At 34.8% G+C, this 25,799-nt stretch overlaps 2 protein-coding genes across 7 annotated transcripts; both read right to left on the reverse strand.

Moving 5' to 3' along the window:
- Nucleotides 1–1,158: 1,158 nt before the first annotated feature.
- On the reverse strand, nucleotides 1,159–6,969 carry LOC132294661 (sugar transporter ERD6-like 5). Of its 3 annotated transcripts, XM_059792590.1 has the most exons (19): nucleotides 5,996–6,912; nucleotides 5,855–5,917; nucleotides 5,333–5,422; nucleotides 5,187–5,246; nucleotides 4,658–4,723; nucleotides 4,504–4,569; nucleotides 4,263–4,338; nucleotides 4,107–4,171; nucleotides 3,788–3,874; nucleotides 3,556–3,636; nucleotides 3,385–3,469; nucleotides 3,263–3,306; nucleotides 3,126–3,188; nucleotides 2,983–3,042; nucleotides 2,823–2,876; nucleotides 2,570–2,629; nucleotides 2,352–2,466; nucleotides 2,118–2,266; nucleotides 1,159–1,474 (listed from the first exon to the last, which is right to left on the reverse strand). In XM_059792590.1, exons 1-18 carry the CDS (start codon nucleotides 6,140–6,142, stop codon nucleotides 2,139–2,141), a joined length of 1,410 nt encoding a protein of 469 aa, XP_059648573.1. In that variant the 5' UTR covers nucleotides 6,143–6,912; the 3' UTR covers nucleotides 1,159–1,474; nucleotides 2,118–2,138. The 3 variants fall into 3 exon arrangements, with proteins under 3 accessions (XP_059648573.1, XP_059648574.1, XP_059648575.1); XM_059792591.1 differs by lacking the exons at nucleotides 2,823–2,876; nucleotides 2,983–3,042; XM_059792592.1 differs by lacking the exons at nucleotides 1,159–1,474; nucleotides 2,118–2,266; nucleotides 2,352–2,466; nucleotides 2,983–3,042 and having other exon boundaries at nucleotides 2,572–2,982; nucleotides 5,996–6,969.
- Nucleotides 6,970–7,587: 618 nt separating this feature from the next.
- On the reverse strand, nucleotides 7,588–14,744 carry LOC132294659 (sugar transporter ERD6-like 5). Of its 4 annotated transcripts, none has more exons than XM_059792584.1 (18): nucleotides 14,533–14,744; nucleotides 12,485–12,547; nucleotides 11,355–11,444; nucleotides 11,185–11,244; nucleotides 10,631–10,696; nucleotides 10,484–10,549; nucleotides 10,139–10,214; nucleotides 9,999–10,063; nucleotides 9,524–9,616; nucleotides 9,304–9,384; nucleotides 9,130–9,214; nucleotides 8,971–9,014; nucleotides 8,831–8,893; nucleotides 8,698–8,757; nucleotides 8,561–8,617; nucleotides 8,206–8,265; nucleotides 7,987–8,101; nucleotides 7,588–7,868 (listed from the first exon to the last, which is right to left on the reverse strand). In XM_059792584.1, exons 1-18 carry the CDS (start codon nucleotides 14,686–14,688, stop codon nucleotides 7,747–7,749), a joined length of 1,422 nt encoding a protein of 473 aa, XP_059648567.1. In that variant the 5' UTR covers nucleotides 14,689–14,744; the 3' UTR covers nucleotides 7,588–7,746. The 4 variants fall into 4 exon arrangements, with proteins under 4 accessions (XP_059648567.1, XP_059648570.1, XP_059648568.1 ...); XM_059792587.1 differs by lacking the exon at nucleotides 14,533–14,744 and adding an exon at nucleotides 12,827–13,542; XM_059792585.1 differs by lacking the exon at nucleotides 14,533–14,744 and adding an exon at nucleotides 12,719–13,539.
- Between the last annotated feature and the right edge of the window lie 11,055 nt (nucleotides 14,745–25,799).

Here is a 25,799-nt window from a genome sequence, read left to right on the forward strand (position 1 = left end):
GCACTCTTACTCTCCAGACTGCAGTCAACATATTTCTACCTTCCAGACACCAGATTTCTATGTAACTTGGTTGATGATAGCGCCAAGAGCCAACGCACACTCTTACTCCTTGACTGTAGTCAACCTTGCCAACATATTTCCCATCTTTCATACACTAGTCGATAAAAGATAATAATTTCTATATAACTTGGCTGATGATATATAACGTCAAAAGCCAACGTGCACTCTTACTCTCCAGACTATAGTCAACATATTACCATCTTTCAGACACCAGATTTCGATGAAACTTAGTTGTCAAGAGCCAACGTACACTCTTACTTTCCAGATTGTAGTCAACCTTGTCAACATATTTCCACCTTCCCGACACCGGTCGGTGAAAGGGAATACTTTCTATGTAACTTGGCTGATGATAGTGTCAAGAGCCAACGTGCACTCTTACTCTCCAGATTGTAGTCAACATATTTCCACCTTCTTGACGCTGGTCGGTGAAAGGGAATAATTTTTATGTAACTTGGCTGATGATAGCGTCTAAGAGCCAATGTACACTTTTACTCTCTAGACTTTAGTTAACCTTATTAATATATTCCCACCTTTCAGACACCAGTTGGTGAAAGAGAATTTCTATGTAACTTGGCTGATGATAGCGCCAAGAGCCAACATACACTCTTACTCTCCAGACTTTAGTCAACCCTGTCAACATATTCCCCGATACCAATCGATGAAAGAAAATTACTAAATAGCTTCGCTAATGATAGCGTTAAGAGCCAACGTACACTCTTACTCTCTACACTTTAGTCAACCTTGTCAACATACCAACATACACCACTCTTACTCTTCAGACTTTAGTCAACCTTGTCAATATATTCCCACATTCCAGACCACCCGTCGTTGAAAGAGAATACTTTCGTAGAAAAACAAAAAAAAAACATCTCTTCCCATTCAATACTTCTATTACTATCATTCAAATAGGAGTTGTACAAGACTATCAGTGTGTATTGTTTACAAATGACACCTCTTCTTATGTAAAAAATTTATTCCGATTCAATAATTAGGATATTTACAAAACTACAATAAGGATAATTGTAAGATCAATGCAATGCTAATAATTGTGTATGAATCATACCACATCCCAAGACATAAACAAACTGAAACTGAACATGGAGTATAAACAAAAAATTGCATTAATTTATTAAATCAAATTCATGGACTTAATGTTGATCAAATGTAGCAAAGTTAAAAGTTTAGTGAATTGTAGGTAAAAATCATCATTATTGTCCAACCGTGTTCCGAATTTCCCAAATACAACACACAATCTACCTACCATGTTAGATTGAATTGTAGATTCATCTGCTGGTTCAGCCACTCTAGCTAGTTCATTACCAATCTCTGCAACTGTTCTGCATCTTGTTTGGTTGCAAAGGTTGCAGTGTCGAGTCTATTAGCCGTCTTTAATTCTAATTCCGTAAGTGATAGCCTGCAGGTTTTTGGATTAGTACATTGTCAGAATAACCTCAAAATTGCTGAAGAAAGAAATGTTTGATGCACTGAGTTTTCACAAATTTATTCTAGAGGTTTTTGAAATGGATATAATGAAGCACTGAAAAGGTATAAGCAATTTGAAATACTCACTTTTTTGCTGCTCTCTCTTCATATAACAAACTATTCTCTGGTCTAAATGTTTTGTTTAAAATAATTTGTATGATTTTTAGTATTCCATTAACATATGTTTGAATTCCGAGAAAATGGAAGAAAAAAACCAAGAATACTATGACATTAAAAACAACCGTTCCATCACCATATAGTTGTTATCCAAATTTTTTGTTTATTTTCATTGTTACTAAGCTTCATAAACACTCTACGACGATTCTTTCTACATGAATCTTCAAGAAAATTGGAACTGAGTCACTGATTAGCCCTGCTATTGATGATCAGTTCCAAAACTAATATATTAATCACATTGCTTTATGCTGTAAGATTTAATACCCTTCTAATTTGCAGCATGAAATGCTTTGACTCTGTGTCAGTGACAGAAATAAGTGAACTATGGGGTAATTTCCCATGTATCAAGTATATAAAATTAGGCGTCGATGATGATACATTATAAATTGGAGTTTTACCATAATATGAGAATGCCCGACTTATCTTCTTGATGAAAATGTCATCATTGCCTGGATTTCTTCTAGTGTTCTCCCCTTAGTCTCTGGTACAAGCTTTGCGACGAACACAACAGTTATACAAGAAATGCTTGAAAATATGAAGAATGTTCCTGAAAATGAAGAGTAGCCGAGCAGTTCATTTTTGAAGTAAAATGTCAATAGTGAGAGGGTGATGCATGAGGAATGAGGCATCACCTGCTGAGCTCCAATCCAGTAAGAAGTTGAATATGTATGAAACAAGCCAAGAAACAAACCAGTTGACCAAAGACACGAGACTTCCAGCCAAACCTTTCATGTTTATAGGAAATATCTGAAATAGGGAGCATCATTCAATGTAAGCTTCACAAGTCTTCTTAAGTTAGTCCTGGTTTTAAAATTCCGATTGATAAATTTTTTGAGTATGAGTAACTTACCTCTGACATAATGAGCCATGGTATTCCTGCCATCCCCAACCCGAATGATCCATTATACACCTGAAATGTAAAAGAAAATAGATAGAAATAGAACACTTGCGTTTCTTTTACACTTTTTCCTCTCTCTCTCTTATAGCAGTAGGAGTGTGAGTGACTCTAGTCACGAACAGAGTTCTTGCTGTTATATTCATTCTTCTTTGAGGTAAATGGTTTATATGACATAAAACAATTTCTTCCGGTTAAATTATGTTACCAGTATTCCAACAAGCACCAAAATTGGAGTGACTTCATTCCACAGTTGAAAATCCTGCTCATGGTAAAGCTTTATTGTTCAGTAGATGACTTAATTTAGAAAGTTTCACAAACATTTTAGGATATTCCATTTGATGGTAGGCATCTGGATTTGATACGACCTGCAAGAGGAATGCCAACCCTGCTAAAAAACAACCCAAGCATGTTCCTGCTGCTGATATCTACAAAGCGTTACTAAAATTTAGTACACGCCTTTTGTTTGACACAAAATGAGATTAAAGAATAGACTTATATCCTTTCGTACCATCAGAAGTGGTCTTCTGCCAGATTTATCCATTAAAAATACACCTAACACGGTCGTGGGAATCTGCGGAAGTATATCTACAATGTGTTAGATCAAGAAGAAACCAAAATTGGACTTTTAGGTCTAGTATTAAGAACCTGCACAACAGCCATTGCTATGGTCCCAATTTTGGCCGAGAAACCTGTCATAAACCAGAGATTCATATCAATACTTAGACCTCTTGTATTATATGCAGAATTATCAATGATTTGTAATTTACCAGCCAAGGTAAATATGGAACTCGCGTAAAAGGCGATCCCATTAGAACCACCGAATTGTTGCAACATCATCATCCCAACTCCAACCTATTAAAAAAATAAATTTGTTCGGCTCGTATGTCAGAGTCAAGAACAACCACATAACACAAGTACCATTTATTTGGAAGGCTCACAATCAGAGAATGAGCATATTTCCACTGGAACAGGTCTAGAATTTTAGCTTCAGGGAGCTGTTTAAGGGCTTCTGTGTAATCCTGTCAAACAGAAGAAAGCCAATATATCTTGTTTCCATGACAAAATCAATTTTAAAAAACAAGAAGAGCAGTGATGAGACTCAAAAAATTTAAAATTTTTTTCACTCTGGTTGAAAATTCAGAATTCCTTAGCAAAGAAATAGAAAGTTACTATAATCTCAGCTGCTTCAGGAGAAATATCGTCGCCCCTGAGGCGTTGTAAAGCAGCTTCACAGTCTTTTTGTCGACCAATTTTAGCCTATAGAAAATTTGCAAGAGATCATTCTACAATCTCATCATAGCCTGTTTTGATATCCCAAGTGTAGCAGAAAAAAAAATTCTCAGTTTTAACACATGTTAAGCTTGTTTATAACATGGTTAAGGGCATTTGGTTCAACAGAACAATAAGAAGAGCAGCTACTACTCATTGTGTTACAAATTCAATCCAAAAGCACCATGGAAACATCATTTTCTGTCATAATCTCACGCACCAACCATCTCGGAGATTCTGGAATGAAGAATAGACCTAAAAGCTGTACTAGACACGGAATAATTCCTGCAAAAGAAATCAAATTGAAGCTTTATCATATAGAAGTAGAACCCTCCTTTGAATTAATAAATACCATATTGTAATGAACTAAACATACCTATTAGAGCCAATATGCGCCAGCTGACAACAGTTCCAACAAAAAATGTAATTGCTGAACCGAGTGTTATCATGACCTGCAGAGTCTAGTATTTAGTTTCAAAACGACAAGCTTATTTTCTTAGTCCATATTCACCATAATAAAATTGAGATACATATAGGCGTATGAGAAAAAAAAAAAAAAAAAAAAAAAAAATTGCAATTCCTACTTTTTCAAAGCTTATTAAGTTGTTTTGCTTTACCTGATGCACTGTTGCAAAACCTCCTCTAAGATTTTTTGGTGTTATTTCTGCTATATAGACAGGTACCTGTTTGGCAATGCAACATTTTTATCCATCACATAGAATGAGTATAATAAAATATAAATTGCAATTGTACATCCCTTGCTTGAATTACCACATAAGAAAGAAGACCAATCCCACATCCAATCGACAGCCTTCCAAGGTCGAGCAACCAAGCAACCTATCAACAAACATTACACCAATATAACAAATCAAGCATTGGGGGAAATAAAGAAAAAAAGAAAAAAGAAAAAGGCATTTCATAATATTCAAAGAGAGGCGATTTCTGATGACTATGCATGCCATTAAGGCCCTATAATAATCTAAAACAATACCTTTTGAGTTAGTTCTAAAGCAAACAATGACTTCTAAAAGAATACAGTGGTTCCTAATGATATATTTCAGACAAACACCATACTAGCATGCAAAAAGAAAGGCCATATAAACTATATAACACAACAAATGTATGCATAAAAGTTTAAATTGAAATCATTTTTCCTGAAGTTGCTTCCTAAACATTCTAAGGCTCTATTTGAATATCAAGAAGGTGTATATAAAGGACATTTTTTTCGCTTATTCTCAATCAATTAGAAAATTGGTAATCAAAGAAACGTAAAGATGCTATAGAAGGAACACAGAAACACCTCGGAGAGTAATATTGCAAACCATCCCATAATGCAGAATATTTCTGAAATCCCCATTGTCTGCCATCAGGAGTAGCCAAAACTGAGAAGGATAGAAGAGTTGACAACTACTTGCATAAGTCAGAAAATAGAAAAAGAAAACGTACACCTCGTCGACCAATGTGATCCGCTATCTTTCCACTTGTCACTGCACCTAACATTGCTCCAATTGTCAATATGGAGCCGAAAACCGAGTACTGCACAAATGAGATTTAGGAAAACAGAAATGATAAATTCAAGAGAGATGGATAAAACAACATAAGTAAACTGGTGAGAAAAATTAAAACAAGGAATCAATCTGTTACACTTTAACCAGCTTAAATTTCTTAATACATATAACAGCAACAAGTTAACTCTCTATCAACTGTGTCAAGTTCAACAGCTTAAGCTCATACACATAGGATTAATTTATTTTGAAATATAAATGAGTCCAGTTAAATGCCATCAGCATTTCTTTGAGTTCATTTCTGAATTTCACTTTAGAGTAATAGTAACATCAGAAGCATAGATATATATATATATATATATATATATATATATATATATATATATATTTCTGTGTTCATAAACAAACCTTTCGAAAAACACTAGAGATGTTACATGTTTTGAAAATTGCAATTACTACTTACCTCTGCCACAGAGAGACCGAGGTCATCCATGATACCAGACTCAGCTGGTGATGAATATCCGATCTGCGATTCAATCATACTCCATTAGACTTAAACTAATGGTGCTTGTAGCAGACATAAAGCAGGTCTAATGGCACTTACAGCAGCCCCAAATGCATAAGAACCGCAGACTGCGATGAAGGTGCTAAGGACAACCATAGCTGTGGCAGAGGAGTCCTTTCGCGGCCCATCACCATTGACAAGCAGAGGTCTAGCTATTTGCCTGTCTTCAGAGATTGTTCTCTCCATATCTTTAACTTTCTGGGAAAATTGAATAAAGCAAGAAGAAGAAAGAGCTAATAGGCAACAAAGTCATGTTTCCTCAAGTGCCACATTGCATGAAAGATATTTGAATTATATGCAGACTGAACTTTCTGAACTTAACTGGTTAATCAAGTGGCATAAAAAAGGAACCATTGACATTTGAAATGTATTAAAATGCTTTTTAAATTAATGGGGCTTAAATCTTTCATTAAGGGTGATTAGAATTTTTCTTTGATAATTCATTATGTTGTGACTCATGACTCTTACTCATGAAATTAAGGCTGGATCAATTGTATAATAACTCTAAACCATATTTTTGGCAATATGCATAGATTGGGGCTATTCAAGCTACTCATCAAATTAAGACTGGAAGCTAGGAGGCTTAACCTGAACAATCTGAGTCTAAACCAAAAATTTGTAGGGTTCGGACAAATTTTTTCAAAATGAGATGAATTTTGGCAACAAAAAGTTCAAACTTATCTTTTTTTCTTCATTTGAAATTGACCATGAATACAGGTATTGAGATAATCCAATTCAACATCAACACAACCACACATATAGTACAGTACAATAAAATAATAATATAGTGTAATTTATGTTGATGATTTTGATCTAATCTAAAGCCAATTAACCTAAGGGTTGTAATTCCTAAAGTGGAATGTTGAGGGTTCAAGTCACTTCGGAGCAAATAATGGGTGAGTTTATTATTTGTTGGGAAAAAAAAGAAAAAAAAGAAAAAGAAGAAGAAGCAATTTAACTCGATCACTGAAGAGAGGGCGAAAGCAAAATGATTGGTAGTATTGGTATTTGGCTGGTAGGTACCAAATTTTGCATTGACTTGCTGGTGAAATAGTACTCCTATTACCTATATTTCTCAGGTCTCAATAATCACTGGAACATAATTTTTTAATTGTAGTTTGCCCACCTATTGTTCAAATCAGACCATACTACTGCTTCTAAGGCTCTAACTAACTATGTCAAAACAGATCTATTCTTCTTAGCCCATCAACCAACTCTCTCTCTCTCTCTCTCTCTCTCTCTCTCACACACACACACACACACACACACCCACACACACGGCAACATAGCAAGTTGGGATGGCCTGTGAGTTGAGTATTGAGAAGGCTTATGATGATGTGAATAGAAATTGTTAAAATTGAGTCAGAAATTTATATACAAAATTCCATTTGGGCTTCCAGATTGGAGGGCCTAATAGACAAAATGTTTAGCCCATTTCTTAATTTCTGATATAATATCCAATGAAAATTCAATTTATATTCCAATAGCTAGCCCATGACATAGCAATGGACATAGCACATTCATACCTAAATCCCACTGTTTATAATTCCAATTCATATGCCCAAATAACTTATTCTGCAATTTGGGGACTTTGGTACATCTCATGCAACAGATCAGTAAAGTACAAAACATGTTTTAAATATGAATCACATTTATTATACAAATAAAATTATTTTACATCAAGGGAAAGAAAAAAAAAAGAAAAGAAGAAAGATTAGACTTGATTTTTAGGGCATAACAACAATCATTAAATCTCACTAAATTTTGATTGTGAGGATGAATTGGGTTTCTTATTTGAGATGTATCATAGATTCTTGTATTTCTTCGAGTGTTCGTCCCTTGGTTTCTGGCACCATCTTGTAAACAAATAGAACAATTAAAGCACACATGCTTCCAAATATGAAGAATACTCCTGAAATAGTATAGTCTTATTAGTAGCCTCGCAAGAATAAGATGTCACAAACAAGCACGTGCACGTACACACACACACACACACACACACACACACACACAGAGGAGAGAGTCATCACCTGCTGAACTCCAATCAAATAAGAAGTTAAAAGCATAAGAAACAACCCAAGAACTGAGCCAGTTGACCGAAGTCACTAGGCTTCCAGCTGAACCTTTTATGTTTATAGGAAATATCTGAAATGAACAAACATCATTTCAGTATAAGCTAATGTGTAGACCTTCTCTGTCCATTCCATAAAAGGAAAAGAGAGTTCAGGCTGTATAGATAGATGACCTACCTCTGACATTATAACCCATGGTGTATTACCCATGCCCATTGCAAAACATCCAAAATATATCTGGTTGAAGATTCAAATAATTAAAATTTATATACACAGGCACACGCACAGACAGACGTTGCAATGTCTCTAACTAATATTTGACTACAAAAAAAAGAAAAAGAAATAGAAGAATTAATGTGAAATGCATGCTAGTGAATCTGGCTAGAGGTGTATAAACTCTTTTAAGTACACAGCCTCACATGAATTGAATGAGAGAAGAGGTGAAACATTAATGTGTATTTCAATTGGAATTATTTTCTGTACATTTCGAGAGTATTAAGGGTGAATCGTAGTTCAATTAAGTAAGATTTACCAGTATGCCAATCAACAACAATGTGGAAGTGAACTCCTCCTCCTGTTGATGAAGATCCTGTTCACGGTAAACTACTACATTAGCAAGTAAGAAAGAAGTATAGAGGTATCAGATTTTTCTTTTTTTTTTTGAAGAACCTGCAAAAGGAGTGCCAATCCTGCAATGAAGCTTCCGAAGCATGCCCCAGCCGCAGCTACCTGCAAAGACTACTAGTATTGGCTCATTTATCGACTACATGAAAGAGCAAAAAGAACACTTTCACATTCAAACCATCATAAGGAATCGTCGTCCAAATGTATCCATCAAGAATACACTCGAAGCAGAAGCTGGAATCTGCAAAATAATATCTACATTAAGAGAAGCGTAAAAAAAAAGTCATATTTGAATTCCAACCGTAAGATTAAGAGAACCTGAATAATAGCCATTGCCGTAGTTCCAACAGTAACTGAGCTACCTGAACAAGAGATAAATTCTGATTTTTAGCTAGCCTTCTCAATTTATTTACTTCATACTCAGCCAGATAAAACATTAATTACTTTCATAAGTTATTATAAGGCCTCTTAACTTACCAGTAGCTTTGAAAATCGAACTTGCGTAAAATGAAACCCCACTGGTACCAGCAAGTTGTACCAGTAACATAAGCCCGACCCCGACCTAGTGCAATTTTTATTTTCGTTACTAGAAAGGTCAGGGAAGTTGTGAAAATGGTAAAATGTTACATTTATCATTAACTTAAATATTACAGTTAATGCATGAGCATATCTCCAGTCGAACATGTCTAAGAACTTGGATTCAGAGAGACTTTGAAGCATTTCCGTGTAATCCTGTAAAACAAGAAGAAAATATTTTGTTGCTTGTGGTTTTTGCTACACCAAAAAACAAAATAAAAAAAAACAAATAAATAAATAAGTTTTTTCCTGCTCGAAAGTTACTTTTTGTTAACGAGTGAAGTTGAAACATTACTCTGATCTCAGTCATTTCTTCAGAAATATTGGCATTTTTTCCCCTTAGGCGTCGTAAAGAAGCTTCTAACTGTTTTTCTCGACCAACTTTTGCCTGTAAATGGTTTCACTCATCAAATGAGTATTCTAGAAAAAAAAAATCCGCATTAGCTCAAAAAAAAAAAAAAAAACACAAATCTATGTAAATTTGTGTTTGTAACTTTGTCTTCTGGTTTCACATATTAGCATGAGAACAAAAAGAAAAACAAACAGAAAAAGCATTATAGTGAAGAACTGAAGATAATTTTAAATTAGATCTCCCACCAATAACTACATTCACAGCACTTTTGAAGATGAACCATTTAAAACCTAAGGGTATAACATTTGAGAACAAAAAAACAGATTACCAATTTTCTGACTTCCTACTTTGGACTGAGAATACTCCATGGTGAACTAACCAAATAACAAGTTTAGATAAAATTTTCAATCAAACTCACCAACCATCTTGGAGACTCTGGTATGAAGAATAGGCCTACAACTTGTAGCACACATGGTATAGTTCCTGGAACGTTATGAAGCGAAATCTGGTATTAGACGACTTTGGACTCATAAAGAGTAGAAGAGTGAAGCAAGTTACCGATGAGAGCCAATGTGCGCCAATTAATGAGGTTCCCAATGAAAAACACTAGTGATAAGCCACAGCACGTCATCAACTGTAGAGTCACAAATATATATATGCACATAAAAAATTAGTTGATTCTGTTAACAACCATCTATTCTAAAAGCTTAAGCTCTTAGAGAGGGTACAACTTTAACATTTATATCCTCTAATAGTGACGGTGAGAATTGAACTTGAGACGGTTTGACTTTGATACCATGTTAAAAACCATCTACTCTAAAAGTTTGAGCTATTAGAGTGGGTGAACATTTATATCCCCTAACTGATTTTCTCTAATCCAGATCTATGATGGTAATGATTTACCTGACTAGCTGCTGTACATCCTCCTCGAATATTCTTGGGTGTGATTTCTGCTGTGTATACAGGGGCCTGTTTGGCAATTGCAATGTAGGTCTCATTGAACATTAAAGACAAAAATAATATCTCAAATGCAAACTTTGCTGCAATTACCACATAACAAAGAAGGCCAATTCCAAACCCTAGCGACAGCCTTCCAAAGTCAAGCAACAGAGCACCCTTCAAAAAGCACCAAACATTTAGTACTAACCATTCCCCAACAATTAAAAAAAATAAAAAATAAAAAACATTAAAAAAAAAAGAAAAAAAAAAAGAAGAAGAAGAAGAAGAAGGAAAGGATTCTGTTAACTTGATTTAGATTGTGATTCCTTTTTGTCCCCCCCTTTTTTCTTCTATTTACTGTTCTGGTTTTCGAGGAATAAATATGTTCCTGGAGCAACTTCGGAGAAGAACAATTTCTAATGCCAGCATAATAATCCCATATCTCTAGGGCTTTTTCTTTTTTCTTTTTTATTCAGTCTATGACCCTAGGTGAACATCCTCAATGGTACAAGTTCAGAACAAAATCATATATATATAACGTTCGATTACAGTTTTTAATATTCTTCCATTTCATTGGAACTCCTTGAAGTTTATTTCAGGAGACCTCAAATGAAGCATAAATAAATTAAATTATGGTTTTTGTAAAAGAATCAAGTATAGAAGACCTTTGCAAAATATATTGCTAGCCATCCCACGAGGAAAAATATATCCAAGAGCCACATAGTCTGCATTGCAAGATCAACCAAACTTGAGAATCATCATAGAGTTGGTAATAATGTTTTGAATATTTTGCACTAGACCTAGAGGCCACTTGTAGGGCAAGGAAAACACTTACAAATCTCCGGCCAATCAGATCAGCTACTTTGCCGCATATTATTGCACCTAACATCCCTCCAATGGTCAATACCGAACCAAAAATTGAGTACTGCACAAAGAGGAAAAGAATGAGCATCAGTGAAACATAAAAACTAACTTATACCGAATGGAAACCAGTTGACTGCACTGCTTGACTCTGTTATCTTCATAAATGACATAATATCAATCAGGCCATGTAGAAGTATCTAAATTCGGGTAATGGCTGAAATTTTAAATAATTCACTTCACATGGAACACCATAGTTCGGTATGGTTGTCACGGTGTTAAGTTTTCCAGCTGGTTTAACTTGACCTATGCAATGTACACCAGCAAATTGTTAGGGTAGGTCACACACACCTTGCTGAGGTTTGGCCAAAACTACAGACATGCTGAGAATGGATAAAATACAATGAAACGTCCTGTTAAAGTTTGTAATCCTATGAATACACGAGTAAATGCTAGGGCGTTCCCCTTAAGCAACGCATTGCATTAGCTTCCAGGTGCTTCGAAAAAATGGACAAGGCAGCACCCTAATGCAGTAAAAAAGGCAAGGTTTCCCTCGTTTTCTGGACGAGGTCTGCCCCTACAGTCTCCATCCTTGGTTAGAATATGGACTTGGAACATAGGAATCTTGACTGGTAAAGGAATGGAGTTAGTAGATACTGTGATTGGAAGGAAGATTAATATTTTATATCTACAATAAACTAAGTGGGTAGGTTCAAAGGCCAGATCGATTGAAAGATAAAAATTATATTATACCGGAAAGAACAGACAGAGGCCAAATCTCGAGGGAGGTCAGTGTCATCTACTCCAACTCAATCTCCCAAATTCACCATTCTTTCTCAAATTGTATAACTAAATAAAGCCAAGAGTTGTTACAATTTTTTTCAACTATACTCATGATGAACTGATGAGCAACAAATAACAAAAATAAAATAATGCAAAAAAATTAACTTCATATACATGACAATCTTCATGATTGGTATAAAAAAATTTCAAGTTCAAGTGTCTCTCTACATTTTCTTTCCCCTAGAAACCCTAAATATACAGTTACATTCCGGGCACCCCAATTATTTCAATGAAAAACACAGAGAGATTGTATGCACTCACCTGTGCAGTAGAAAGGCCCAGCTCTTCCATGATGCCGGCCTCGGCAGAGGACGAATATCCAGACTACAAAGGCAATCACAAAACATCAACTAGTTAGATCCATAGAAAAAATATAATTTATAATCACTACCAAATTAAGTGATCCAAGTTGAAAGATCCAATTATCTGATTACTGATTACATTGTGTTTTTTTTTTATAAAATTGCTTAATCTAGCTATTCAACCACAGAATACCCAAAAATTAGATGTTCTTATGTTGGTTTGGGAAATCAGCTCCAGCCCTTTTTTTTTTTTTTTTTTTTTTTTTTCAAATTGACTTGCCAAAAAACACATTTGACGCACTCTCTCTGCCCGAATATGAGAAAGTATCACTTTCAGTTCAATCATGTCAAGATTTGGTCGCCGACAGTTTCAATCTTGTTTGTGCACATTTTTCTAGCAAAAATTATTTGGTATTAGGTGCAATCTACACAAGTGACATGTGGTATCTATTATTTGAGGAATCTTTACTGGGAAGGGTAATTTCGTCTTTATCTACTAGTCAAGCAGGTATTTCCTTTTTTTTTTTGAATTTTTAAAAGCAAGATTGTGAGGGATTAGTAATTTCTGGTGTTGAAATACGACACGTGCCAACCAGGAGTAATAAATTTCTGGTGTTGAAAATCATGTTATTCCACATTTTAGGACTAAATAGTAATAAAAGTAGGTGCCAACCAGGAGTAATAAATTGTAATAAAAGCAGGTGGAGGCCACATTTTAGTATTATTTGTAAATGTGTGGATGTATTAAATATGGTTTTGAAATCTTCGCAATCCCAAAAAAGATTTTTAGCTACACACTCCTCTCTCAGACACAAGTGAAGACCGAAAACAAAAATTAAATCCATTATAACTGCAAAAATAATTTGATAACTCAAGAAATTAAAATACATATTAGGGGTGAACAAAAAATTCACGAATCCGATCCGATTCATACGGATCAGATTGCTAGACTCACGAATCGATGGCTAATTCAAAAAAATTAAATTCGTAATTCATAAATCGAATAATGGATTAGGCTGTCAAAAATTTGATCCGATCCCTAACCAATCTGTAATATAATATATATATATATATATATATATATATATATTATAGTAATATTACCAATATGTAATATCTATATTATAGTAATATTTTACTTTTTCGTAACTACCATATATATATGAACTCCTAACATACAATACTTTTTCTGTTTTATTTTTTTGGTAAGTATTGCATTATACAATTAGTTTTATAATATTTATTACTCAATCATTAGCAATGGACCACCGAAGATGAAACAAATATAAACTTAACCAAAGATGAAAGAACTCAAAGAACTAAAGAAGTGAGTGGATATAAAATTGGTAAAAATAGACTATTTTGAAAAATTCAGTCCGCGGATTGAATCTGATCCGATCCGTTATTTCACGGATCCAATCTGTTGCTAACGAATTGGTGGCAGATTCGAAATCTCCCAATCCGTTGCAAACGGATCGAATTATGATTGATGCCTAATTCTATCCCATCAAATCCGTGACCACCCCTAATATATACTGTATTAAGAAAATTAAATGCTTTTTAAAAGAGTTCCCTAAAGTAATAATTTATTTTATTTATTTTTATTTTTATTTTTTATATTTAACCACTTACAATTTTTTCTTTTGACATGTATAAAAAAGTACAATTTTCAATTCATTGAATAAATGTGAAGAGCTCCTTACTCTTGTCAGGTTAAACTACTTGTTAATTAATTACTAAGCTTATGTGTATGAGGTAAAAAAAAAAAATCGTGATTTAAGCAGAGCATACATATATATATATATGTATTATGTATGTATGTATGTATGTATGCATGCATATAGAAGTTGGGGTGGGGTATCTTCAGACATGTACTACTACTACTGGCATGATCGAATTTTTGAATCTGGATCTAAGCAGAGCATACATATATATATGTATTATGTATGTATGTATGTATATGTAATCAACAACCAAAAGTTTTATACATATGAATGTTATACTTACAGCACATCCATAAGCGAATAAACCACAGGCATTAACAAAATTGCTGAAGACAACAACAGCTGTGAATGGGGATGAAGCAGAAGAGTCGACCCTGTTGTTAGTGTTTGCATGAGCCTGTTCTTCAACAAGCAGTGACCTTGTTACTTCTTCTTCCATTCTCTCTCTCTCTCTCTCTCTCTCTCTCTAAAAGTGCTATATATGTGTTTCTCCAACACATGAAAAAGAGATACATATATATAAATATTGGGAAGGTGGTTGGAGTGAGAGAGACTGAGAGCTACTTGTTTGTGTGTGTGTATAGAGTACTGTCGGCGTGTTTAGTGATTGAGGTGAGAGAGCAAGTAGAGAATGGTGGCTGTTTAATCTTGTCATTTCATTACAAAACGTTTCTTTCTCGCGCTTAATGCTGTCAATTTGGACTGTGGATGGGTCCGCTCTGTTCTGCCAGATCATCCTAAATGCGGGGTGAAAATCACCTCCAGTAAACCTCCAGTAAAATAGTGTGCCATTTACTTCATTTTAAAATGAATAGTTCAGAAATAGTCACGTCACCCATGTTTGAGATGCATAGTAAAAAAATATTAGAATGCACTATTTTAAATTTATTCCAAGTTATTTTTAAAAAAATAAAAAAATTATTAAGGTGTCGCAATCAAAGCAAGTTATTAAGGTAGACAAAAAATTCGGTAAAGAGAAATATCAAATATGTACTGGCTTTCCCAATTCCGATACGAGGTGGGATAGAGAGAATTTTGAGAAAAGATTTTTATTTGTAACACCAATTTAGATAAGTGGTCCTCCATTACATATTCCATTGAAAATTTCATAATTTATATCATTATGTATATATTAAATAAGATATCGTACTAACGTTAGGCATTGAAATAAAAGAACATTCCAACGGTGGGATTTAAAACAATTTCCGACATGTCACATATATTATATAACAAGTGGAAGTTGTCATTGAAATGTCACTGTTTGGCCTTTGGCATTACTTACCCTCCCTATGTTTTCTATATGAACAAGCGATATTATTATTATTTTAGAGGGACAAAAGTTGTATCAAGAAGCCATCAGAATCAAGATCCACTTCATTTCATGGTTGCTATTGGTCCATATTGGAATAAAAATTAGTTTGAAATTGAACCGATCGGTCTACAACCGCCCTTTGAGTCTCTTTCATGACAAAGAATGAGAAAGCTCATAAGCATCAACCTGCATGTGTCAAGAGACCCCACATTACCTTTCAAAAAAAAAAAAAAAAAAAAACACAAGAGACCCCACATCATCAACAATACCATCCCAACACCACATCATCAATAATGGAATCCCCCATTCAGTTTTGTGATTCCGCGCTCTATACTTTTTGGTTCACTTTGTCTAGCACTATTTCTTACAAAAATAATTCTCATTTTGATTCTTCTTTTTGTCTTTTGGGATTTCTTTTCCATAGTTAAAAAGGGTTTTTATTACATTTAAAAAAATGTGTTGTTTGTTGACCAAAAAAAATCTTTCAATTGGAAGAAATTTCTTTAAAAAACGCATTTATTTGATGACAAAAATCGTACCCCTTAGAATTACGTTTTGTTTAAATGTTATGTGATTGTGCCATTTCTATTTGGTATAATTTAGGCTTATTATAGGAAGACCCAAACAAACAGATATTATAGCATAATATTTACATGTTCAGCCAAATTCAACCAATGTCCACGGATGAAATAAATTTTACTAATGATGAATCAAGAAGAGAATATACAACTGTAGATAATGAACATTCCCTCATGGCATCATGATAAATTACATTAATAGAGATTTTAAACACCTAATCGTGTAAACACACTCTTTGATAAAGGCAACCACATGCGAGCGACACATATAGTCAAACTAATCTAAAGTCAAGACACGTGTCAACCTTATGCTGGCTACTACTGAGAAGTCATCTCTCCCGTCCGCTTCCAAAGTGATCCAAGGGCTGAGCAACCACAGCCTCGGCTATAAATGAAGACCATCTATTACTAGAATAAGGGTCCAGCACCAAATACAACACGCCTCAGAGCATATAGACACATTTTGTGGCATATCCATGCTTTACTTAGGTGGTGATGCCCTTAAGGCATTAGCATGAGGTTTTTACCTCAAACTTGCTGTACGAGCTGCTTGGCTTCGGGGTATGCAAATTTCGGGACCTAGTTTAACGAGGCCCACGTTCTCCTCCTGGGATGCTCGCAAATGTATTAACATTATATGCAATAACCCCATTGGAGTTAGCTTTCCGACAAAGGTGGGGGTTAAATTGTAGCCATGATTAGACTCATGCAAGCCACTAAGTAATCAGAATGTGATGTTACTTTGCCACCCTTTCTTATTTCAAATCATCAATGTTGTTTGCTCCGTTTGGGCCATGAGTGTTGTTGGAATGCCACATTTTCCCTGCTAAATCGCACCCTGACCGTCATTCTAAAAGTAAGATAGGTTAACGCTTGCGCTTAGGACGTATCATTCCTTGCTAAGTCACCCCTACCCTCGCTCAGAAGAGTAGATTAGTCTTCACGCTGCTCCCAACCCAGCATTGACTATTGGTCAACTTTGCTAAAACGGTGATATATGTACTAACCATTTTCTCTGACCCATCGGTTCGACTCTCAGTTATTTGTTATCTAACCCCCACATAAAACCAAAAAATACCAAAAAAAAAAAAGTAACGGGTTTCGATTGGACCATAGGTTGTCGGCGTTGAGGGCCGCGAAGGACCTTTGAGAGGCTTATTTCCTACTTTCTGCAGTTGCCTTGAGGTCAAATCACATAACACATTACACTCACGCTCTTGCAGCAAAACTACGACCAAATAATTGACTTTCTCCTATTGCCCGGAGGAGGCCGAGGCCACCACCACAAGAATATTTGCTTGGACCATAACAATCACATTTTCCTCGCTTAGGGGAGGACGCTAGCAGGTGTACCCGGGGTGGTCCGCCCCCGACCAGCGGTCTTGGCATGCCCAATCATCGCCTAGTAACATACTAACCTGAATGGACAAAACATGTATGGTGTTGGATACTCTTGCCTTTCATGGTCTACTACTCCTTTCCATCGATGTTCTACCTATTTACTCATTATCATTACTCCACACAATCATCAATTTATATGAAGTTGTATCTCTTTACCTTTGGTGCCTTTTTACACCCACCCACCCATTCTCTTATGGTTCTCCTTCATTCTATTTTCTTCCTTGCATTCTCTACTCAACTCCATATCTATTTATAAAATTCACTTGGTGAACAAGTAATACAAATCCTTATTGAGCATGGGAGTTCAAGTAAAATTACTTTGGGTCCAAGTCTCACAACACATTTTCAAACCAATTCAACCCAAAATCCAATCCTATAAGAATTTGTGATTCCAACGGTGTTTAATAGCACAATAAACATTTCACGTTAAAAAGTGAAACTTAACATATTGTAAAATTTAAGTGATGGATATTTTACTTATCACTAAATATTAAATTTAAAAAAAAAAATTTAAAAACTTAATTTATAACTATGACTTATAATTTAACTTTCAAAATTTTAAGTACTTAATTTTCAAAAAAAATAAATAAATAAATAAAACTTAATTTATAACTATGACTTATAATTTAACTTTTAAAATTTCAAGTACTTAATTTTCAAATTTATCAAACCAAGTTAGTTTTAATATTATTCTTTTCCTTATGTATCTTACACGTAAGTAGAAGAACCAGAATAGCAAAAAAAAAGAAAAAAGAAAAAAAAGGGGGAGAGTAGAGGATGCAATATCTGCACTCCAATTACTTATACTTACATTTAAATAATGAATTTACCCACACTGAGGTGGAGTGTAATATATATATAGAGAGAGAGAGATAATTGTTGAGTGCATGGTGTGTTTTTAAATAAACTATTGTGTCATTTTCTTTTTTTAAGAAAAAAAAAAAAGAAAAAGTAGAGCCGTCAATGTCATTGATCAAATTTTAGTTGACACGCAAGATGAAAGGAAAACAATACTATTATTTTATCTCTCTCCCTCTCTCAAAATTGCGACAATTCTTATCCAATTTTTTTTTTTTTTAATTGTTATTATTTCTTTCTTTCTTTCTCTTTCTGGCAAAATACAACCACATCAAACAACCTGAGCCTCCAACATTAAAGATGATCTTATCCAGACGAAAAAGTAATAGTGGAACAAAATCGACACAGTTTTCACTGTGATTGAAACAGACTGGTTATTCACAGTGATGGCCATGGAAGTCATGGTGCCACTAAAAATTCTAATGTTGCACTGTGAAATTTTTTTAAAACAAAAGGTATTTAGGTTTTATTTGTTTGGACGTAAAAATATTATTTTTGTAAAATATTTGTTAAGTAAGAATTTTTTGGTTTCGTTTGTTTGAACGTAAAATATTTTACAAAAAATATTTTTATTTTTATTTTTATTTTTATTTTTTAATGTTTGGTTGTCGTAAAATATTTACGAAGAAAAAAATATTAAAATTTAACAAAAATAACTTATCAATTAATTTTCGGCAAGTTATTTTATATATTTCACCCGATAGACTCGACTTCAACTTCGATTTAAACATTTGCCAAACACCGACAAAGTAAAAATAAAAGAATATTTTACCTGAAAAAAAAAATTTCAAAAAGAATATTTTACGTCAAAACAAACGGAGCATTTATGTATTTTTTTTTTTTTTTCATCGTTAACAAATGTAATGACGTTGTCATTTCCTTCATTTCATTTTTCTCAGATTTTCACGGATATTTTTTTTCTGTTATTTTTTTTCTTTCTGAGTTCGGTTTTTTGTCACTTAGTGTCGTCTTGAATGCTTTGGAATGATTTCTGAGACTATTTTTTTTGGATTGACAACTTCCTTTAAGGACCGAGTCATTTCCACATTTTTCATTTTTTGACACTATTCACTTTTCGTTCTTTTCCCTATTTCATCTTTTTCCTTATTTTGTCTTTTTCCCGTTTGTCACTTTTTGGCACAACCTCACTTTTCAGCTCGGAGTTAGTTTTTGACTTCACGTATCTTCATTCTAAGTGGTTTATACGAAATACGTATCTTTACTTTGTAGAAAAGTATTCTGGTTGCTCCTGGTGTCATGCACAGTTTTTCAGAATCTTTTTCATTTCTTGGGGTGTTTTTCATAAATATCTTTTGAAGATATTTTATTTCAGGGTTTTTTAAGAAAATATTTTTTGAAGATATTTTCATTCTAGGCCATTAGTGCAGTTTTCATTTTTTGGAGGGGCCATTGTGCAATTAATGAAAGTTATTGCAAAAATGTCTCGTTTTGAGCCTGGATCCTCGTACGGGATTCATTTTTACATTTCGTCGAGTTGTGTACTTTTAGAATTTCCTTCTAGTCGTTTTTCTCCAGTTTAAGATTTTTTGGTCCCAGTTGCCGCCGAACTTGTTCGGGGCATATCTCTCTGCTCCGGACTCGATTTTTGACGATATTTCTTCCGTTATTCATATTTTCTCATTTTGAATCTTTTTCGTTCATGGAGTTTCGCCGTTTGAGCGTATCTGCTCAAATTTTACTTTTCCAGACCCGGCGGGGCCATTTCAGGGTACTTTTTGAATTTTCTACAATTAGGGGGACTTAAAGTCAAAAAGTCATCTTCTCCCCTCTCCATGCACGACCAGAACCTGTTATGGCAGCCCAAGGGGGGCTGCCACCATTCTCCTCTCATTTAAACCTCATTCTCTTTGTTATAAAGTCATAGTGCCTTCGCGTTTTGTGTTCGTCTTGACTACGCACTTTTTTCACCCTTATTAGAACCCGTTTTTGGCCAATTTTTGAGTTCGGGTTTGAGGTCAAGTTAGGATTTTGGTAGGTCCTCTTTGGAGTTTAATGTTCACGGCGTCGTCCCCGACAAAACCCCGAAGTATTGTCGGATTCGGAGCCGTTTCATTTTGGTGGCTTTTGAGATTTTCATCTCAAATTGAGGTAGGGGATGTTTTAGGATTATATATGTGTTGTATTGAGTGTTTCCCATGATTATGCAACTTGTATGCATGCTTTTGTTCATAATCTAGAATTTAATTTAATTATTTTCTATGTTTAAGATTTAATTCTCATGATGATATTCAACTTAGAATTAAATTGTGGCATGCTAGTAAATTAGGCTTTGGTAGGTTTGTTAATATATATTAAATTGGAAGTATTTGATAAAGAATTGCACTTTTTATTTAAAAATTATCTGTTGTGAAAGTTTAATTATCATGGACGTACCTTGCATAGAATTAACTTGTAATAGGCTATTAAATTAAGTCTTGACATGTTCTTTAACATACTTTAATTTGAGAGCATTTGGATGAGGATGAAAATTTAGAGATTTTAATTAAAATGATTAATTAAAATCTATTTTAAAGGTCCATTGGTTTAATTAAGTTTTTAACTTGATATTTGTGATGACTAAGACTTGTATACTAGCATATGTTAATTTGGGACCATTTGATGTTGTTTTAGAATTTAGGGATTTGACTATCATGGTTTAATTAAATTCTATCTTATTGTTTTAATGGCCTAATTAGGTTTTTGAATTGGTATATGCAATGACCATGCTATGTTGTTTAACATGTGTTAACTAGGGACCATTTGGTTTAGATTTGAAACTTAGAGAAATTAATTAATTTACTTGATTAATTTCCGTTTCTATTCCATTATTGATTTAATCATGAATTTGGCATTGGAAGCATATTTAAATCATGATTTTGGACTTGTATTAGATTCTTCAGTTTATGTTTTCTGTAACGACCCGAACCCGGAGGCCCGGATAGCTACATGGGTCTTTACTCGAACCCGGGGTCGTCAATGCAGAACCTATCATTTCGAGAGTCGAAATGTCATCATTTCACTAGGATCAAACTTCTAAACAAGATCATGGACACTTAGAACGTACGAAGTGATGAATACCCGAAGAGAATAATGGAGCAACAACGTTCAGCTTCATTTCGGTCGACCGAAGTGGAGCTTCGGTCGTCCGAAATGAGCTCCTGAGCTTTGGTCATCCGAAGTTCTATTTCGGTCGACCAAAGGGTAGATACCGAGAGCAGCAAAAATTGCTTCGGTCGACCGAACCTCATTTCGGTCGACCGAAATGAGATCCTGAGAGTGAAGAATTCTATTTCGGTCGACCAATGCACCATTTCGGTCGACCGAAATAGAGATCCCGGGACTTGAATCTGAGGCTGACCTGCTTTGCTATGAGAATAGAAGGGAAACTGAAAAGAATACTTGGAAATGATTCAAACTCAATATAAATCATCTATCATGAGTTATGCTGTGATTAGAAACGAACAAATTAACCCGTGCTCACATTACAACATCGTTGATCAAATTACATAGAATTTTCATTTACATTAACAAAAGTGAGTTCCTTTCTCAATTTATAAGGCCATAAACATATATAAATCTTCGTTTACATTCTCGAAACTATGCCTACACAAACGATTGGCCTAGGTGCAAAAGTAACACAAACAATCTTCTTGTATCTCTCAAGCTTGAGGTGGATTGTCGTCCACCGGTTCTTTCCCAAAACCTGAAAAAAAAGGTATATATGATAGGGTGAGTATAAAGCTCAGCAGGTGACACTTAAGACATACATCTTGTGTCCTTGTGAATCCAAGCAAAGCATAGGCCAATGGGAAATTGGGATCATACTATGTGGGGATAGAACAACATACACTTCAATTTTAAGCATAAACAATGCAATGCAATGTGATGCAATGCATGCCAATGTCGCTCCCCATTTTCATTTCTCAAAACCATACTTTCAAATTGTTAATACAGCCCGCCCTTTGGTAACCCCGCCGCGACACGAGAGGAGGATTGGTTAGTGTCCCTGACCCTTGGTAACCCCGCGGCGTCATTATGGGGCCCAGTTAGCTCAACCACGCTAGAGCGACTCCCTAGTCCCCTCTAGGCTATATTAACCTCCGGCCCGTTGGTAACCCCGTAGCGACTGGGTTTTTCCAAAACATTTTCCTTAAAACACTTATCCCAAAACTCCCCTTTTTGTTCCAAAACAAATTCTCCTATTTCATGCCCAATGTAAGTGCATGAGTATATCAATATCATGATTATAATCATCATTTCATAACCAACTCACTTAAAATAAGTAAAGCATAAATTCTCAAGAAATTCAATATGCTTTAATACAACACCACATCTAGCATAAGAAACATATATAAATCATCACATAGACATGTTTTCCACATGAAACATTTAATACACATTCTCACATAATCACATATACATGCTCAAATTTCTTTAAACTATAATTAGTACCAATAAATATTTCTTGCAACAATTTAGAAGATATAATTCACCTAAGAACAAGAAAGTTGTGGATTAAGAGCCCCTACCTCAAGTTTGCACCAAAACCCTTAAAATGGGTCTTGAATTTCGAACTCTAAAGGGTACACCAAATCTGAAATTTCTGGTACTAGTGCGTAGAGATCGCCGTGAGCTTCATTTTGCCTCAAACGGCACCTTAATCTGACAAAGATCAAGAGAGAAATCAAATCTCAAAGCTTGAAACCAAATGAGAAGAAAATGAAGAGAAGAAGAAGAGAGGGAGAGAATTACGTGGAGAGAGAGAAGAAGTGAGAAAAGTGAGGTGGTCTCTAGATCACTTGTGTATAGTGGTGGGTCCCACCACCCAAATTTTTTTTTTTTTTTTTTTAATTAACACCACTCAAATACATACCACCTTAAAATGCTACATCATCACATAAATTAAAATGCACCAAATGCACATGAGCTCAACTAAATTCCCGCACGTAACATGCGAAATGACCAAAATACCCTTGCGGCAACAAAATTTCAGAAAAATGGAAAAAGGCTAAAAAATGGAAACATCACATTTTCAATATTGAATTATATTGTTATAGCGTGTAACGAATTGCACACTGAAAATTCAACATGTGATGTTATTATAGCGCGTAACGAATCGCGCTTTGAAGATTCGACATTTGTCATCCTATAGTAGTTGTGGATTTAGAGCATGAGCTGTGTGGTTACAACCTACTTGTGCATGGAATATAGTTTCGTGCTTTATATATATTTCGTATATAAGTTGTAAACTTATTTATTTTGGAGTCACTTGGGACATTGTTACTACGATATGGCTAGAGTTTGGCTCTAGTGCGGGAGGTATGAGTTCTCCCCGTCAAGATAGTGCGCACTAGGGGTGGTATTACCAGCGGGTTAGTGCCCGTAATAGCCGTTGAGGTCTTGGCAGAATTCCGAACTTAGATGTCCAAGCATTCCACTATTTGATTTCGCACTTTTAGATTTCTAGTTGATAATCTAGAGAATCTATGTCTTGATGTGTGGTATTAGAAATTCTAATTATACTAAATTGCTATATTTAGTCGATTTCGCACTTTTAGATTTCGAATTGATAACCTAAAGAATCTATGTCTTGATGTGTGGTATTAGAAATTCTAATTATACTAAACTGCTATATTTAGTTGATTTCATACTTTTAGATTTCAAGTTGATAAGTTTGAGAATCTATAACTTGTTGCTTTGTATAGCATGCTTCTATGTTAGTTAAATTGCCTAGATATTGTGATTCGTGTTTTATTGTTCAAATGTGACTTAGGAATGATCTTATAGATTCATTTGAAATATAAATGTTAGGCGGCATGACCCACCTTTGTCGTTTTTGTATATTAAATTTTAAATTGATGACTTTGAGAATCTATATCATATTGCTTTATATAGTATGCTCCTATGTTGTTTGAATTGTATGGATGATGTGATTTGTGCTAGAAATGATCTAGGGTAGCTTAGGATGCTCCCTGAGTCTCATCTTGACATAGACTTTAGGTGGCATGAGCCCCTTTGACATGTTTCACCTTAAGGTGATAAAATTGTAAAATGCTAGGTCGATGCATGCTCATTTCCTACGAGTAGCTTTATGTTACTCACCTCAAAGTTACTGGGGCATATTTCAGGTACAAGAATCAAGGTTGAAATTCTCATTATGCTCGGATGATTTGTGGACTTGAAGGTTCCATTCTTGTAAAGGTTGGCTTGAAATGTCATCTGTAGCCTTATTTGTCAAATGTATATATTTGATTCTAAACTTGTAATGTGTGCCTAAGCACACTTTTTGATTCTCATTTTATGTATATGATATAAGGCCAAGGGCCAAATTTCATTTGAATTCCATGTTTATTCATAATGGTTGTATTTTGCCTTTAATGAGAATATGTGAAAAAGCTTGCGTTTTAGTATGTTATTTTGCACCGGAGTGTGCTTTATGTATGAAATTCATTATCTAACATTCATTTAATATGTATGAGGTGTGGCCAAGGGCCAAACACCATTTAGTTTTCATTTTTGCATTTTAGTACACATATTACATTTTTGGGCTAAAATAGTAAAAACCGAGCCTTAAGGGTTCATTTTCAAATCGGGTGGTGTAAAGTGTGTTCTGGCACCTCCACTAGGTCTCATTCATCTTGTATGAAGTATGGCCAAGGGCCAAACGGTCATTTGAAAATATTTCCTAATTTTGGTTTCCATATTTTTTATTTTAAGTTCATTTTCGCCTTTTTGGCCGTTAGGGAGTCGGATTTTGACTCGGCCATTTTTGGGAGCCATGGACCATTCCCACGGGCTCAAAATCATTATTTACGTTTGCGTACATAATCGTTTTTAGGAAAAACCCTTTCCTTTGTGATTTGAGCCTCCTATGGACTCATTTTAAAATTTTCTTGCATAATATGATTTTAGGGCCTTTTGGGGTTTTCCTTCAGAAAATAAATTTTAGTCTTCACATTATCACTTAGAAAACATGATTTTAGGGGGGGTTTCTTCTTCGTGTTTTTCCAGAAAATGTCGTCTTGGTACCGGAAATCCCTTGTGAAGTTTCAGCTTCCAGTTTTCATATTAGCAGCGTTTTAGCTCTCTTGACCAGATTTCTTGGGAGGGCATTTTGGCCATTTTGCAGCTAGTTTTTTTTCATTTTCTCTCACGCGTCTGTGTAGAAAATTTGATTTCAGTAGGGGTTTCTTTTTCATGTTTTTCCAGAAAAATTCATCTTCTAGCCCGTTTCTGCTCTCAGATCCTATAGCAGCTTTTTGCCTCTTGTCCAGTTCTGATTTAGGGGCATTTTGGGGATTTCACAGTGAATTTTTTTCGTTTCCGTCTGCGCTGTAGGGTAGAAAACTCGATTTTAGGGGGGGTTTTTTCTTCGTATTTTTCCAGAAAAACTCGTTTCGA

The sequence above is a fragment of the Cornus florida genome, unplaced genomic scaffold, assembly GCF_030987335.1.
Source record: "Cornus florida cultivar Cherokee Brave unplaced genomic scaffold, ASM3098733v1 CherokeeBrave_3.0.0_Hap2_Chr02, whole genome shotgun sequence".
Classification (NCBI taxonomy): domain Eukaryota; kingdom Viridiplantae; phylum Streptophyta; class Magnoliopsida; order Cornales; family Cornaceae; genus Cornus; species Cornus florida.